Source organism: Coregonus lavaretus, assembly GCF_964263955.1.
Source record: "Coregonus lavaretus genome assembly, chromosome: 11".
In the NCBI taxonomy this organism is placed as follows: domain Eukaryota; kingdom Metazoa; phylum Chordata; class Actinopteri; order Salmoniformes; family Salmonidae; genus Coregonus; species Coregonus lavaretus.
In genome coordinates this window covers 61001487-61017812 of record NC_139998.1, presented here as the reverse complement: position 1 = coordinate 61017812, position 16326 = coordinate 61001487, and the positions used below count along the sequence as shown (strand labels likewise).

General features: G+C 47.1%; 1 protein-coding gene across 1 annotated transcript in view; it reads right to left on the bottom strand.

Annotated features, from left to right (window-relative positions):
- Positions 1-3265: 3265 nt before the first annotated feature.
- Positions 3266-16326, bottom strand: part of LOC311137617 (actin remodeling regulator NHS-like) — a gene marked incomplete at both ends in the record, with an annotated part of 198350 nt that continues 185289 nt past the window's right edge. Inside the window, 2 exons of the mRNA XM_084172119.1 lie at positions 3266-3283; positions 3404-3416. Coding sequence (XP_084028245.1) covers positions 3266-3283; positions 3404-3416 — 31 coding nt within the window. The remainder of the gene's footprint in view (positions 3284-3403; positions 3417-16326) is intronic.

Below are 16326 nucleotides of genomic sequence, written 5' to 3'. Positions count from 1 at the left end.
ATATTAGGATGTCATCCAAATACACGAAGACGCTGTAGTCGAGGAGGTCCCGGAGCACGTCATTGACCAATGCCTGGAACACCGCAGGAGCGTTGGCTAGACCAAAAGGCATGACTTGGTACTCAAAATGCCCACAGGGTGTGTTAAAAGCCATCTTCCACTCGTCCCACTCCCGAATCCTCACCAGGCTGTAGGCATTACGTAAGTCCAGCTTGGTGAAGAACCGTGCTCCCTGCAACGACTCGAATGCTGTCGTCATCAGGGGGAGTTGGGTAGCGGTTCTTAGCCGTGATGTCGTTGAGTGCCCGGTAATCAATGCAAGGCCGCTGCACACCATCCTTTTTCCGCACGAAGAAGAAGCCCGCGCCCGCTGGTGAGGTAGAGGGACGGATGTGACCCTCGACGAGTGCCTCGTTGATATACTCCCTCATGGCCAGCGTCTCCTGCCAGGAAAAGGAAAACAATCGCCCTTGTGTGGGCATGGCGCCCGGCAGGTGATCGATAGCGCAGTCGTATGGCCTGTGAGGAGGTAGGCCCTTGGCACGCCTCTTACTAAACACCTCCCCCAGATCCCAATACTCCCGGGGAACGCCTGCCAGGTCTGGGCCGGTGACGTAGTCTGTAGCCGCCGTCCTCCCGGTGGCAACCGCCGCTAGGGCGGTCTGCGGTTCGGAGTGCAGAACCTGGCGAAGAGGTGAGGACTGGTAGGTGGTCTGGGACAGTGGTTTGGGCTGATGAGTGGTCGGTGGAGACCGGAACAGGACGGGGGCAGAGCCTCCCTCTAGGATGAGCCGCCCCGTGGACCAGTCTATCTGGGGTTTATGGGCGACCAGCCAGGGGTGTCCAAGGACGAGGGGACACTCTGGAGAGTCCACAATGAAAAACTGGAAATCCTCCCATAGACCACGCACGGGAACAGTGTGCCAGTTGATGAAGCCCGACCCCAACGGCCGTCCAGGCCCATGACCGGAACCGGCTCGGAAAGGGAGAGTAGCGGAACGCTCCACACTTGGGCCAGCCCCGCATCAAATCAGGTTTTCCGCGGCCCCAGAATCCACCAGTGCATGCGCTCGACGCGCAGCGCGGGCCCACTGAACCCTGACGGGGAGAAATGTCCGGGAGTCTCTGGAGTTGGGGTTTCGGTTCCGGCCCTCCCGTTTACCGGCTTCTCCGGGCATGAGTCGCAGTGGTGACCTGCCTGGCCGCAGTACAGGCAACGTCCCTGGCGCAGACGCCTCTGCCTCTCCATCCTGGACCAGCGCGCCGACCCCAGCTGCATAGCCTCCTCCTGAGGCGTCTCCTCCCTGAATCGGCGTAAAGCCTCTGGGTTGATAGTGGGACGCGGAGGCGCACCTTGCGTCATCCCTCTCTCATGTGCCCTCTCACGACGCTGATTGTCTAACCGCACCGAGAGTTCGACGAGGCCGTACAGTCGCTCTTTTTATTTTTTATTTTTTATGGGGGGTGGGGGAAGAAGGATTACTTTACACTATTCCAGGTATTCCTTAAAGAGGACACTCATTTTCATACATGATTACATTGTGCACATTCATTTATACAGTAATTATTATTCAACTGGGATTTGAACTCACAAGCTCTTGGTTCACGACATTCCGTTCTTCCCGCTACAGCACCATGTCTGTGTCAGTGACTGGTTTCCACTGCATTGCTACATTCTACACTTCAAAGTAAATCTCAGCTCTGTTAAAAGCACAATATATATATATATATATATATATATATATATACACTACTGACAACTAATCGCCTGTAGAGCTCATAACCTGTATCACTAGACACCTCATAGGGACTAGTGAGCTACAGACAGGAATCAGCAATGAATTCCAGTAATGAGGCACCAATTGGGGAGGGGCACCCCCTTGTGGACAGTGACCGAACTTGTCACTCTCACCCTGGGGAGATTGATGTACCCCTTGAACCCTGTGAACACTGTGGAACGCGGTGGAACGCAGTGTAACAGAGGGGGCAGCATTAAACATGGACAAGCTTCCAACATACTTTGTGCATACGTGAGACTGTATAGCCTGCATGAAGCCCGGCCCCTTTATGGTCACAGGGGGCTCTGGCTATGACTGGCATAGTACCCCGTTTGCTAAACATGGGGGCACTGGTCACTCAGACCCTGGGGGTTACCCTAGCCAAGTGCTCTGGAGGCTGTGCCTGTGCCAATGTGCCTCGCCCTGGGGGTCACCCTAGCCAAGTGCTCTGGAGGCTGTGCCTGTGCCAATGTGCCTCGCCCTGGGGGTCACCCTAGCCAAGTGCTCTGGAGGCTGTGCCTGTGCCAATGTGCCTCGCCCTGGGGGTCACCCTAGCCAAGTGCTCTGGAGGCTGTGCCTTTGCCAATGTGCCTCGCCCTGGGGGTCACCCTAGCCAAGTGCTCTGGAGGCTGTGCCTGTGCCAATGTGTCTCGCCCTGGGGGTCACCCTAGCCAAGTGCTCTGGAGGCTGTGCCTGTGCCAATGTGCCTCGCCCTGGGGGTCACCCTAGCCAAGTGCTCTGGAGGCTGTGCCTGTGCCAATGTGCCTCGCCCTGGGGGTCACCCTAGCCAAGTGCTCTGGAGGCTGTGCCTTTGCCAATGTGCCTCGCCCTGGGGGTCACCCTAGCCAAGTGCTCTGGAGGCTGTGCCTGTGCCAATGTGTCTCGCCCTGGGGGTCACCCTAGCCAAGTGCTCTGGAGGCTGTGCCTGTGCCAATGTGTCTCGCCCTGGGGGTCACCCTAGCCAAGTGCTCTGGAGGCTGTGCCTGTGCCAATGTGCCTCGCCCTGGGGATCACCCTAGCCAAGTGCTCTGGAGGCTGTGCCTGTGCCAATGTGCCTCGCCCTGGGGATCACCCTAGCCAAGTGCTCTGGAGGCTGTGCCTGTGCCAATGTGCCTCGCCCTGGGGATCACCCTAGCCAAGTGCTCTGGAGGCTGTGCCTGTGCCAATGTGCCTCGCCCTGGGGGTCACCCTAGCCAAGTGCTCTGGAGGCTGTGCCTGTGCCAATGTGCCTCGCCCTGGGGGTCACCCTAGCCAAGTGCTCTGGAGGCTGCTTCTTCATCGGAGGTGCACCCCGTTTCCTTCACTCCCTCCAACTCCAGGAACTGAAAATAGGAAAAGGGTTGCCATGACGCCAGGGGAAGTTAAGCATGCTAGCCGACGTTAGCCAGGAGGCTTTTTAGCATAAGCTGGGCTAGCCTCTTTGACCGCAGCACGGTCCGTTTAGAATAACCAAGCGACATAATGCTACGTATTCTAAACAAGAGAGCTTACCCAGCAACTCCACCCTGGGAGACAATTTACACATAGAGACAAAGACAATTTACACATAGAGACAAATTACACATAGAGACAAACTGCACAGAGACAAACTACACATAGACAAACTACACAGAGAGACAAATTACACATAGAGACAAACTACACAGAGACAAACTACACATAGAGACAAACTACACATAGAGACAAACTACACAGAGAGACAAACTATACATATAGACAAACTACACATAGAGACAAACTACACAGAGAGACAAACTACACAGAGAGACAAACTACACATAGACAAACTACACAGAGAGACAAATTACACATAGAGACAAACTACACAGAGACAAACTACACATAGAGACAAACTACACATAGAGACAAACTACACAGAGAGACAAACTATACATATAGACAAACTACACATAGAGACAAACTACACAGAGAGACAAACTACACAGAGAGACAAACTACACATAGACAAACTACACAGAGAGACAAATTACACATAGAGACAAACTACACAGAGAGACGAACTACACATATAGAAACTACACATATACAAACTACACATATAGACAAACTACACAGAGACAAACTACACAGAGAGACAAACTACACATAGACAAACTACACATATACAAACTACACATATAGACAAACTACACATAGAGACAAACTACACAGAGAGACAAATTACACATATAGACAAACTACACATAGAGACAAACTACACATAGAGACAAACTACACAGAGAGACAAATTACACATAGAGACAAACTACACAGAGACAAATTACACATATAGACAAACTACACATAGAGACAAACTACACATAGAGACAAACTACACATAGAGACAAACTACACAGAGAGACAAATTACACATAGAGACAAACTACACAGAGAGACAAATTACACATATAGACAAACTACACATAGAGACAAACTACACAGAGACAAATTACACACAGACAAACTACACAGAGATACAAACTACACAGAGAGACAAACCACACAGAGACAAACTACACATAGAGACAAACTACACATAGAGACAAACTACACATAGTATATTGTACTGAAGTTGACTGACAAAGGGAATCTCCACATAGTACATTGTACTGAAGTTGACTGACTGTCGATACTACAACCTTGTGAAAGTGACAAACTGACACCTTTTCAGTTTTGTCAAAACCTTTCATTTGACGGCCTGCACATGCTCAGTTCGGCGCGACACGATGACATGTTTCTTGAATGTAAGAGCAAAATGTAGATTTCCGTCTAAATAGACATATCCAAAAGTAATTACTTTTCTTGAGATGCCCATAAACAATAACTAGTAATGCTGTTTTTGAAAGGTCTGGAAGTCAACTTTCTGGTAAAAATAGTAAAACACTGCTGAGGTGCACTCACTTTGTCCCCTTAACCCTATACATATCTACCTCCATCACTCCAGTATCCCTGTCCCCTTACCCCTATACATATCTACCTCCATCACTCCAGTATCCCTGTCCCCTTACCCCTATACATATCTACCTCCATCACTCCAGTATCCCTGTCCCCTTACCCCTATACATATCTACCTCCATCACTCCAGTATCCCTGTCCCCTTACCCCTATACATATCTACCTCCATCACTCCAGTATTCCTGTCCCCTTACCCCTATACATATCTACCTCCATCACTCCAGTATCCCTGTCCCCTTACCCCTATACATATCTACCTCCATCACTCCAGTATCCCTGTCCCCTTACCCCTATACATATCTACCTCCATCACTCCAGTATCCCTGTCCCCTTACCCCTATACATATCTACCTCCATCACTCCAGTATCCCTGTCCCCTTACCCCTATACATATCTACCTCCATCACTCCAGTATCCCTGTCCCCTTACCCCTATACATATCTACCTCCATCACTCCAGTATCCCTGTCCCCTTACCCCTATACATATCTACCTCCATCACTCCAGTATCCCTGTCCCCTTACCCCTATACATATCTACCTCCATCACTCCAGTATCCCTGTCCCCTTACCCCTATACAGGGGGGGGAAAGTATTTAGTCAGCCACCAATGGTCCAAGTTCTCCCACTTAAAAAGATGAGAGAGGCCTGTAATTTTCATCATAGGTACACATCAACTATGACAGACAAATTGAGAGAAAAAAAATCCAGAAAATCACATTGTAGGATTTTTAATGAATTTATTTGCAAATTATGGTGGAAAATAAGTATTTGGTCACCTACAAACAAGCAAGATTTCTGTCTCTCACAGACCTGTAACTTCTTCTTTAAGAGGCTCCTCTGTCCTCCACTCGTTACCTGTATTAATGGCACCTGTTTGAACTTGTTATCAGTATAAAAGACACCTGTCCACAACCTCAAACAGTCACACTCCAAACTCCACTATGGCCAAGACCAAAGAGCTGTCAAAGGACACCAGAAACAAAATTGTAGACCTGCACCAGGCTGGGAAGACTGAATCTGCAATAGGTAAGCAGCTTGGTTTGAAGAAATCAACTGTGGGAGCAATTATTAGGAAATGGAAGACATACAAGACCACTGATAATCTCCCTCAATCTGAAGATCTCACCCCGTGGGGTCAAAATGATCACAAGAACGGTGAGCAAAAATCCCAGAACCACACGGGGGGACCTAGTGAATGACCTGCAGAGAGCTGGGACCAAAGTAACAAAGCCTACCATCAGTAACACACTACGCCGCCAGGGACTCAAATCCTGCAGTGCCAGACGTGTCCCCCTGCTTAAGCCAGTACATGTCCAGGCCCGTCTGAAGTTTGCTAGAGTGCATTTGGATGATCCAGAAGAGGATTGGGAGAATGTCATATGGTCAGATGAAACCAAAATAGAACTTTTTGGTAAAAACTCAACTCGTCGTGTTTGGAGGACAAAGAATGCTGAGTTGCATCCAAAGAACACCATACCTACTGTGAAACATGGGGGTGGAAACATCATGTTTTGGGGCTGTTTTTCTGCAAAGGGACCAGGACGACTGATCCGTGTAAAGGAAAGAATGAATGGGGCCATGTATCGTGAGATTTTGAGTGAAAACCTCCTTCCATCAGCAAGAGCATTGAAGATGAAACGTGGCTGGGTCTTTCAGCATGACAATGATCCCAAACACACCGCCCGGGCAACGAAGGAGTGGCTTCGTAAGAAGCATTTCAAGGTCCTGGAGTGGCCTAGCCAGTCTCCAGATCTCAACCCCATAGAGAATCTTTGGAGGGAGTTGAAAGTCCGTGTTGCCCAGCGACAGCCCCAAAACATCACTGCTCTAGAGGAGATCTGCATGGAGGAATGGGCCAAAATACCAGCAACAGTGTGTGAAAACCTTGTGAAGACTTACAGAAAACGTTTGACCTGTGTCATTGCCAACAAAGGGTATATAACAAAGTATTGAGAAACTTTTGTTATTGACCAAATACTTATTTTCCACCATAATTTGCAAATAAATTCATTAAAAATCCTACAACGTGATCTCATTTTGTCTGTCATAGTTGACGTGTACCTATGATGAAAATTACAGGCCTCTCATCTTTTTAAGTGGGAGAACTTGCACAATTGGTGGCTGACTAAATACTTTTTTTCCCCACTGTACATATCTACCTCCATCACTACAGTATCCCTGTCACCTGACCCCTATACATATCTACCTCCATCACTCCAGATTCATTGACTACAGCTCAGCGTTCAACACCATAGTGCCCTCAAAGCTCATCACTAAGCTATGGACCCTGGGACTAAACACCTCCCTCTACAACTGGATCCTGGATTTCCTGACGGGCCGCCCCCAGGTGGTAAGGGTAGGTAACAACACATCTGCCATGCTGATCCTCAACACGGGGGCCCCTCAGGGGTGCGTGCTCAGTCCCCTCCTGTACTCCCTGTTCACCCATGACTGCATTGCCAGGCACGACTCCAACACCATCATTAAGTTTGCTGACAACACAACAGTGGTAGGCCTGATCACCGACAATGATGAGACAGCCTATAGGGAGGAGGTCAGAGACCTGGCCATGTGGTGCCAGGATAACAACCTCTCCCTCAACGTGACCAAGACAAAGGAGAAGATTGTGGCCTACAGGAAAAAAAGAGGACCGAGCACGCCCCCATTCTCATCGACGGGGATGTAGTGGAGCAGGTTGAGAGCTACAAGTTCCTTGGTGTCCACATCACCAACAGACTATCATGGTCCAAGCACACCAAGACAGTCGTGAAGCGGGCACGACAAAACCTATTCCCCCTCAGGAGACTGAAAAGATTTGGCCTGGGTCCTCAGATCGTCAAAAGGTTCTACAGCTGCACCATCGAGAGCATCCTGACTGGTTGCATCACCGCCTGGTATGACAACTGCTCAGCCTTCGACCGCAAGGCACTACAGAGGGTAGCGCGAACGGCCCAGTACATCACTGGGGCCAAGCTTCCTGCCATCCAGGACCTCTATACCAGGCAGTGTCAGAGGAAGGCCCTAATAATTGTCAAAGACTCCAGCCACCCTAGTCATAGACTGTTCTCTCTGCTACGTCAAGCGGTACCGGAGCACCAAGTCTAGGTCCAATTTATTTTACTGCTGCTCTTTAATTATTTGCTATTTTTTACTTATCTATTTTTTACTTAAGACCTTTTTTTTTTTTTTTTTTTTAACTGCATTGTTGGTTAAGGGCTTGTAAGTAAGCATTGTATTCGGCGCATGTGGCAAATACATTTTGATTTGATATCTTTGGTTTGGTATAGTCTCCGGAGTGGCGCAGTGGTCTAAGGGACTGCATCCCAGTGCTAGCTGTGCCACTAGAGATCCTGGTCCGAATCCAGGCTCTGTCGTAGCCGGCCGCGACCGGGAGACTCATGGGCGGCGCACAATTGGCCCAGCGTCGTCCAGGGTAGGGGAGGGAATGGCCGGGAGGGATGTAGCTCGGTAGAGCAGGGCGTTTGCAACGCCAGGGTTCGATTCCCACGGGGGGCCAGTATGAAAAAAAAAATATATATATAAAATAAATAATGTATGCACTCACGATCTGTAAGTCGCTCTGGATAAGAGCGTCTGCTAAATGACTAAAATGTAAATGTAAAAATGTACAGTTGATTTTATCATACGCGCCTGCCTGTCGCAGGCAAGTTGCAGGACTTAGAACGCAGTTGATCATTTTCCAAGTCCTGGCAAGGAAAAATCAGCGCGCTCTTTTAATAAAAGTTGCTGGCCACAAACAAATATACACAATTTTTTCACTCAAATTAAAACCAACCCCTGTCACTATGTAAAACTACCTGTGAGGTGATGATTCGTTTAAATTGTCAAAAAAGTGCTGCATTTCCCTTTTTTGTATTGGCCATTTCCATAAACATTGTGGCACAAGGAGATGAATTAATAAATGGCTACTACAGATTCTCATCTATGGACATGTATATTTAGTACACCCAAGTTCGTTGTTGTTTGTCTTTTAGAAGAGCGCAAACGGATAATGTCTCCGCGGTTATTGTACCAGCTCCATTGATTTCTATACAATTCCAATGTGAGTGATTCAATTGTGCATGCTATTGATTACAGTAGAAAAGCTGATCAGTTCCAGTGTAGAGTGTCCGCTTGGTAAATACTGGTGCAGTTTATAAGGTAATAATTCAGTAAAATATCATCTGAACACAAGTGTGACACATGTATGTGCAGCTGTCACCACTTCCTCCGTAGCTGCCTCCTCTCCTTGTTCAGGCTTCGGCGTTCGTCGTCACCGGCCTTCTAGCCACTGCCGCTCCTCATCTCATCATTCCATTTGTTTTGTCTTGTTTTTTACACACACCTGGTTCATATCCCCTCACCAGTCCCTGTATAAGTGTTCCCCCTGGTTCATATCCCCTCACCAGTCCCTGTATAAGTGTTCCCCCTGGTTCATATCCCCTCACCAGTCCCTGTATAAGTTTTCCCCCTGGTTCATATCCCCTCACCAGTCCCTGTATAAGTGTTCCCCCTGGTTCATATCCCCTCACCAGTCCCTGTATAAGTGTTCCCCCTGGTTCATATCCCCTCACCAGTCCCTGTATAAGTGTTCCCCCTGGTTCATATCCCCTCACCAGTCCCTGTATAAGTGTTCCCCCTGGTTCATATCCCCTCACCAGTCCCTGTATAAGTGTTCCCCCTGGTTCATATCCCCTCACCAGTCCCTGTATAAGTGTTCCCCCTGGTTCATATCCCCTCACCAGTCCCTGTATAAGTTTTCCCTCTGCCCCCCATGTCTTTGTGTGTGATTGTTTCCATGTCGATAGCTCGGTGGAGCATTGTGTACTTCATCGTCAGGATATTCACCCGTGTGTTTTGTTTTCCCCAGTGCGCCGTTAAGTCGCACTTTAGTTGTTTTACACATTACTGTGAACCGCTGTTTTGGCCAAATAAACCATTATTCTGTGATTTCCACCCCCGGCGCCTGACTCCGTCCAAATCACCCGCTACAGCAGTAATGTTTATGTTTGGTCCGCACCTGGACTACTGTTCAGTCGTGTGGTCAGGTGCCACAAAGAGGGACTTGGGACAATTGCAGTTGGCTCAGAACAGGGCAGCACGGCTGCTCCTTGGATGTACACAGAGAGCTAACATTAATAATATGCATGTCAATCTCTCAAGGCTCAAAGTGGAGGAGAGATTGACTTCATCACTACTTGTATTTGTGAGAGGTATTGACATGTTGAATGCACCGAGCTGTCTGTTTGAACTACTGGCACACAGCTCGGACACCCCATGCGTACCCCACAAGACATGCCACCAGAGGTCTCTTCACAGTCCCCAAGTCCAGAACAGACTATGGGAGGCGCACAGTACTACATAGAGCCATGACTACATGGAACTCTATTCCACATCAAGTAACTCATGCCAGCAGTAAAATTTGATTTAAAAACAGATAAAAATACACCTTATGGAACAGCAGGGACTGTGAAGCAACACAAACATAGACACAGACACATGCATACACACACATGATAACTGTAAGGGATCGGGGGTTGGCTGGGTCTAGACAGAGTCTGACACTTCCCCGATCTACAGAGAGGGGGAGTCATCAGACTCGATCTGGTTCACCTGAGTTCTGAGCACACCTGTCCGTAATTAGGGTAGGATATAAGGTGTGCTCAGAAGTTCAGTCGGTGCGAGGTATTGTTCCTTTGTGACTTGCTAAGCGTTTTGTTCAGAGAGAGAGAGAGAGAGAGAGTTTGTTGTTTTTGATTACCCGTGTATCCGACCTGTGCCTTGTTGTTTGACTCCCCGTATTGCTTAATCCTCTGCTTGTCTACCCCAGTGATTACCGTTCTCTGATCCTGTGCCTGTGCCCTCGACTACGACTAAGCCCGCTCCCTTGGTACCTCTGCCTGTCTATGCCTGGCCCGGTTTTGACCACAGCCCGCCCGACCACGATTAAGCTATGCCCTTGTCTGTACTCTAATAAAGCATCGCTATTCTGCGATTGGATCTTACCACTCTGTCCGAGTATTCATTACAATAACATACGCACCATACACACAAGTACACATGGATGTTGTGTTGTAGATATGTGGTAGTAGAGTAGAGGCCTGAGGGCACACACTAAATATGTTGTGAAATCAGTTATGAATGTATTGTAATGTTTTAAAAATGTATAACTGCCTTACTTTTGCTGGACCCCAGAAAGAGTAGCTGCTGCCTTGGCAGCAGCTAATGGGGATCCATAATAAATACAAATACAAATCACAACTTATTTCAGCATATTGATTATGAATTTGGACATTTAAAGCCAATTCACTCCAGCCATTATTATGAGCCGTCCTCCCCTCACCAGCTTCCTGTTTTAGTGACAGTACAATATTGACACCATTTCATACACTACCGGTCAAAAGTTTTAGAACACCTACTTTATTTTTGGAAATAAAGAAAAGCCTTGAATGAGTAGGTGTGTCCAAACGTTTGACCAGTAGTGTATAACTGGTAACATAGACGTCCTCTGAGCGATGCAGAGACCAACTACAGACGTGTTACAACTTCAGCTATAAGCACAAAGTCATTTTGTACGTCTGTGACCAGAAAGTGGTCTTGTTTCAATTCCACTAATTAATGTGTGTATCCTATACTGAACTATGCTGCTGGAATCTGGGGTTTTAACTAATCCAAAACAGCACACTCTATTCAGAATAGAGCCACACCATGCTTTCTGGGGGTGCATAAGGTTGCCCAAAGCCTTGCTATTGAAGGAAACATGGGATGGAGCCCTGGGAAATAAGACAGAGGGGTGAAATGATTAGGTTATGGAACCGTGTTATCAATATTCCAGAGCACAGAATAACAAAAAAGGTTTTCAACTGGGATAAAACACACAATTACCCCGTGACAAAGGAACTCAATTACATGTTTCAACTGGGATAAAACACACTAAGCTACAAAGAAAGATTGTCAACTGACATATGGCTAAAACCAAAACTCAGAACTTACAACCAGATCAAAAACAGCTACGATCCAGAACCTTGTCACCTCTCACCTAACCAGAAACCAAAGGTCCCTGTGTGCCCAGTTGAGAACCAGGATACTGGCAATTTAAGGGGCGGCGCACTATTGGCCCAGCGTCGTCCGGGTTTGGCCGGTGTAGGCCGTCATTGTAAATAAGAATTTGTTCTTAACTGACTTGCCTAGTTAAATAAAGGTAAAATAAAATACAATAAAAAAGTAGGTAGGTTCAACGCCATTGATGAAAAAGAGATGAAGAGTGACTATGTACTGTCTTTGATTTAGGGGAGGTGGAGAATTAACTGCACTTTTTATTTTATTGTACTATTTTTATTAAAAAATGTTCACCTTTATTTAACCAGGAAGCCAGTTGAGAACAAGTTCTCATTTACAACTGCGACCTGGCCAAGATAAAGCAAAGCAGTGCGATAAAAACAACAACACAGAGTTACATATGGGGTAAACAAAACGTACAGTCAATAACACAATAGAAAATCTATATACAGTGTGTGCAAATGTAGTAAGTTATTGTCACGTTCGTTGAATACAGGATTGGACCAAGGTGCAGCGTGGAATGCATACATGTTCATTCACTAAATTAACTACCACTAATTCCTTCTCCCTTTGGGCCTCCTGCAGCGCCTCCTTCTGAAGGGAGATACCCTGCTCCCTCTTCTCTAACAGCCCCCGTAATGTGGTGGCCTCCTCTCTCATACTGCTGATCCGCAGGTCTTGGAGGACCTCTACGACAGCGGCCTCCTCCTCCACAGTCAGGCCTTTCACGGCCTCCTGCTGCTTCGTCGACCACCCCGTGTGCCCACCCCAAAACATTTATTGGGGCTGTCTCTCGGGCTTCATTCATCGTCGGCACCGTTGACGTCGCCCTTGATCCGGACTCCAGCCCTCCTCCATTACCTCACCGTAACGGACGGCTTCTTCCTCGGTAATTTTCCCCCAACCGAGGAGGACATCTACCAATGTTGCTTCCCGCTGTGTCCAGGGTGTTTGCTCCTCCTGGCCACGCTGCTTGGTCCGTTGCTGGTGGGATCTTCTGTCACGTTCGTTGAGTACAGGATTGGACCAAGGTGCAGCGTGGAATGCATACATGTTTATTCACTAAGTTAACACACGACAAAACAACAAAAGAAACGTAACGTGAAGCTCACAATGGCTACACACAAACAAGCCAAACAAGAGTCAAGATCCCACAACATAGGTAGGCAAAATGGCTACCTAAGTATGATCCCCAATCAGAGACAACAAATGACAGCTGCCTCTGATTGGGAACCACACCCGGCCAACATAGATCTATAATAACATAGAATGTACACATAGATATACACATTACATAGATACTCACACCCTGACCAAACCAACTAGCGAACTCTATGTCAGGGTGTGACAGTTATCTTCATCTTAAATTATGTAATAACATTCCTTCAACATTTCTTCCTTCCTCCTCCATTCCTCACCATCTCCTTGTTTAGCATTATCTAGTCCAAATATATGGAATGATTCCACTATTTGTTTTCATTCGCATCACTTTCAATGAGGGACATTTATTTTGAAGGTGAACCGAAAATTCCACTATTGTGGCTAATCATTATTGTGGCTAATCATTATTGTGGCTAGCGCCACATAGTTAGGGCCAGGCGGGTCCCAGGGCTCAACAGGAGGATGGACACAACATCCAACGTTCAGATAGAAATGTATTATTTAGAACAAACATGCCTCTGATTCTAAATGCCCTGTGTACACTAGCACACGGCTTCAGCCGCCCAGAGTGGCTCGCTTGTGGGCGTGCTGGCAGCATTTGGCAGCATATAGCAGCACGTTCGACTGTGCGTCAAGAATTCAGCATAGCAAGTTTGTATGAAGGTCTGGTTATTCACAACTAAATAGTAATATGCTCTAAACCGATCTGGTAACAACCAAACTTTGCTGCCCTGTTTCCAATCGTCCACATGGCTGGGAGAACCTATTCAAGTAAGTAAATACATTTCGAAAATACGAGTTCCGTCTTGATGTCCTCCCGTAAGCCTCTCCTGAAGGCCGTGCGCAGAGCACGCTCATTCCAGCCGGAAGACGCCGCCACCGTGCGAAAGCTCAGAGCGTACTCGGATGCGGGCCCCTCTCTCTGCTGTAGATGGAGGAGACGCTCACCCCCGTCCTTTCCCTCCGTGGGATGATCAAACACCGCCCTGAACCGAGCGAGGAAGGTGGGTTAGGGAAGCGCCGCGGCCTCACCTCCTTCCCAGACTGACGTGGCCCAATCCAGCGCCTTTCCTTTAAGTAGTGAAATCACCAGCGCTATCCTGGCTTGGTCAGATGGATATGCCCCAGGCTGAAGCGCCAGATAAAGGGAAACCTGTAGCAGGAAGCCACTATATTTAGTAGTTTTACCGTCATAGCGCTCCGGTAGGGCGAGGGTTCCCGCAGGAGTGTGTGATAGCACGGGAACAGGTGGATTGGGTGCACTCGCCACTCCCTGAGGTGGAACCGGAGCGCTGGTCAGTTTATGCAGCGTTTGGAGCACTTCCTGCATGGCGGCGTTCAACTGGGCAAGCTGCTGCTGCTGGTGCTGGTCCAGGCACTGGGAAACTCCTGCTGCATCCATTTTCGTTTGGTGTGTGATTCTGTGACGAGTACTGATATACGAAGAGGCAGGACACAGACGCAGGAATTAACAAGGTCAAGGTTTACTAAACAATGACAATGAGAAATAACAAAGATAGAGGAAACGACACGAAGCTAAACAATCACACACAACATCATCCAGAACAGTCCAGGGCTAAATAGGGGTGGTGATGAGATGATGAGGTGCAGGTGCGCTGGAGGTGATTAGGGTGCGTTGGGTTTCCATTCCGGTGTTGCCGAGGTGGTGTTCTCAGACCGGTGGCTCAGTAGACCGGCGAATCAGAGCGCCGGAGGAGATGTGACAGTGACCCAACGCTGGAGACTTTCTTCAGCAAAGATGGCTGACAAAAATACTAGGATGGAAGCAGGTGTAAGTAATTATAACGGCATAACGAATCATGCAAAAAATGTACGGTTGAGAGGAATATGTTAGTTAATGTAGAGACAATTGATTATGTATATTGTTTTGTCATAAAGTTAAATTACGAAAATCTCTATTTAGCAAGCTTGCTGACTAGCTAACATTAGCCAGCTAGCTAGTTAGTTTATTGGCGTTTTGACATGAGTATGAAATTGTAATTCGTGTTGTTTAATGTTTAAGGGACTCCTGAGAAAACCAGCAAACCAGGCTGTCATCTTGTGAAACAGTGAATGTAAAGAATCTAGCTACCTAAAGCATTTACTGCAAATTGAATGTACAATTTTGAAAGCTTGCCTTGCTGAAATGTGCCATGTGTAGTATCTGAACTTCTATAGCTTTGGCTGAGGTTTTCATATTGGGGGTTAGACGAACTTTACTCTGCTTTGCTGAAACATCTGGAAAGTGTTACTATAGGGGCCCCCTAAAACAGAGGAGATTCTGCTATGTGGAGGCCAGGGATTGGTCTATTCAAATCACGCCACCTTATGTTACATAAAGCATAGGATATATATACCATGTTTTAACAAAAGAATGGGAGAGTGATCATATTTGGGATTGGTTTCGTTGCTCTCCAGATTCTGCAGAGTCTGTAAATTGATGCTGAAATCTTTGATATAATAAACCTTTATAATCAAAGTACAGTGTCAGCGGATTCCTTATCAACACAGCATCGCAGCATCGTTGTTCGGACACCACACATGCAATGCAGCTGAAGTAACGTAGCTAGCTAACTCCTTTCTTGCTTATTGTGTAGTGGAGGATAAAAATACCTGTATTCCTATGGATGTGTATCTAGCAATGTAGCCGATCATGGACCCTTAAACCTTTGGTATGAATATTACATCAGAATAGTGGTTTTAATTGCTTCCACCAGTTAAGCGCAGCAGTCTAAGGCACTGCATCTCAGTGCTTGAGGCGTCACTACAGACCCCAGTTCGATTCCAGGCTGTATCACAACCGGCCGTGATTGGGAGTCCCATAGGGCGGCGCACAATTGGCCTAGCGTCGTCCGGGTTTGGCCGGTGTAGGCCGTCATTGTAACTAAGAATTTGTTCTTAACGGACTTGCCTCGTTAAATAAAAAAACAAAATAAAAATTAATCCCCAAGAAATTGCAGAAAATGACTGTTACACTCATGACTGTTACATGGCAATATTATAACGCTAGCTATGAACCTCAGCTTTCATAGCCGGTTGTATTGACTTCAAGACACTCTGAATGACATCAATGAAGCCTATGGATTGAGTAGAATATAATATCACTTTATTGTGCCAAGGATGGAAGTCGTATCTACATGTAGTTATTACCAAGCATGAGTTCCCCACATTGTAGCCTGTACATTGAATATATTCACTGATCATGTACTCTACCTTGGCAAATAAAGGTGCGGTTCAGGTATGAATGTCTGTGAGACGTTATTTTTTTCAGTCATATCCAATACCAGGAGTATCAAACTCCAGTCTTTGAATGATGCTGTGTCTCCATGTATGTAATACAATTATACACGTCAACAGTGTTTACCAATCCTG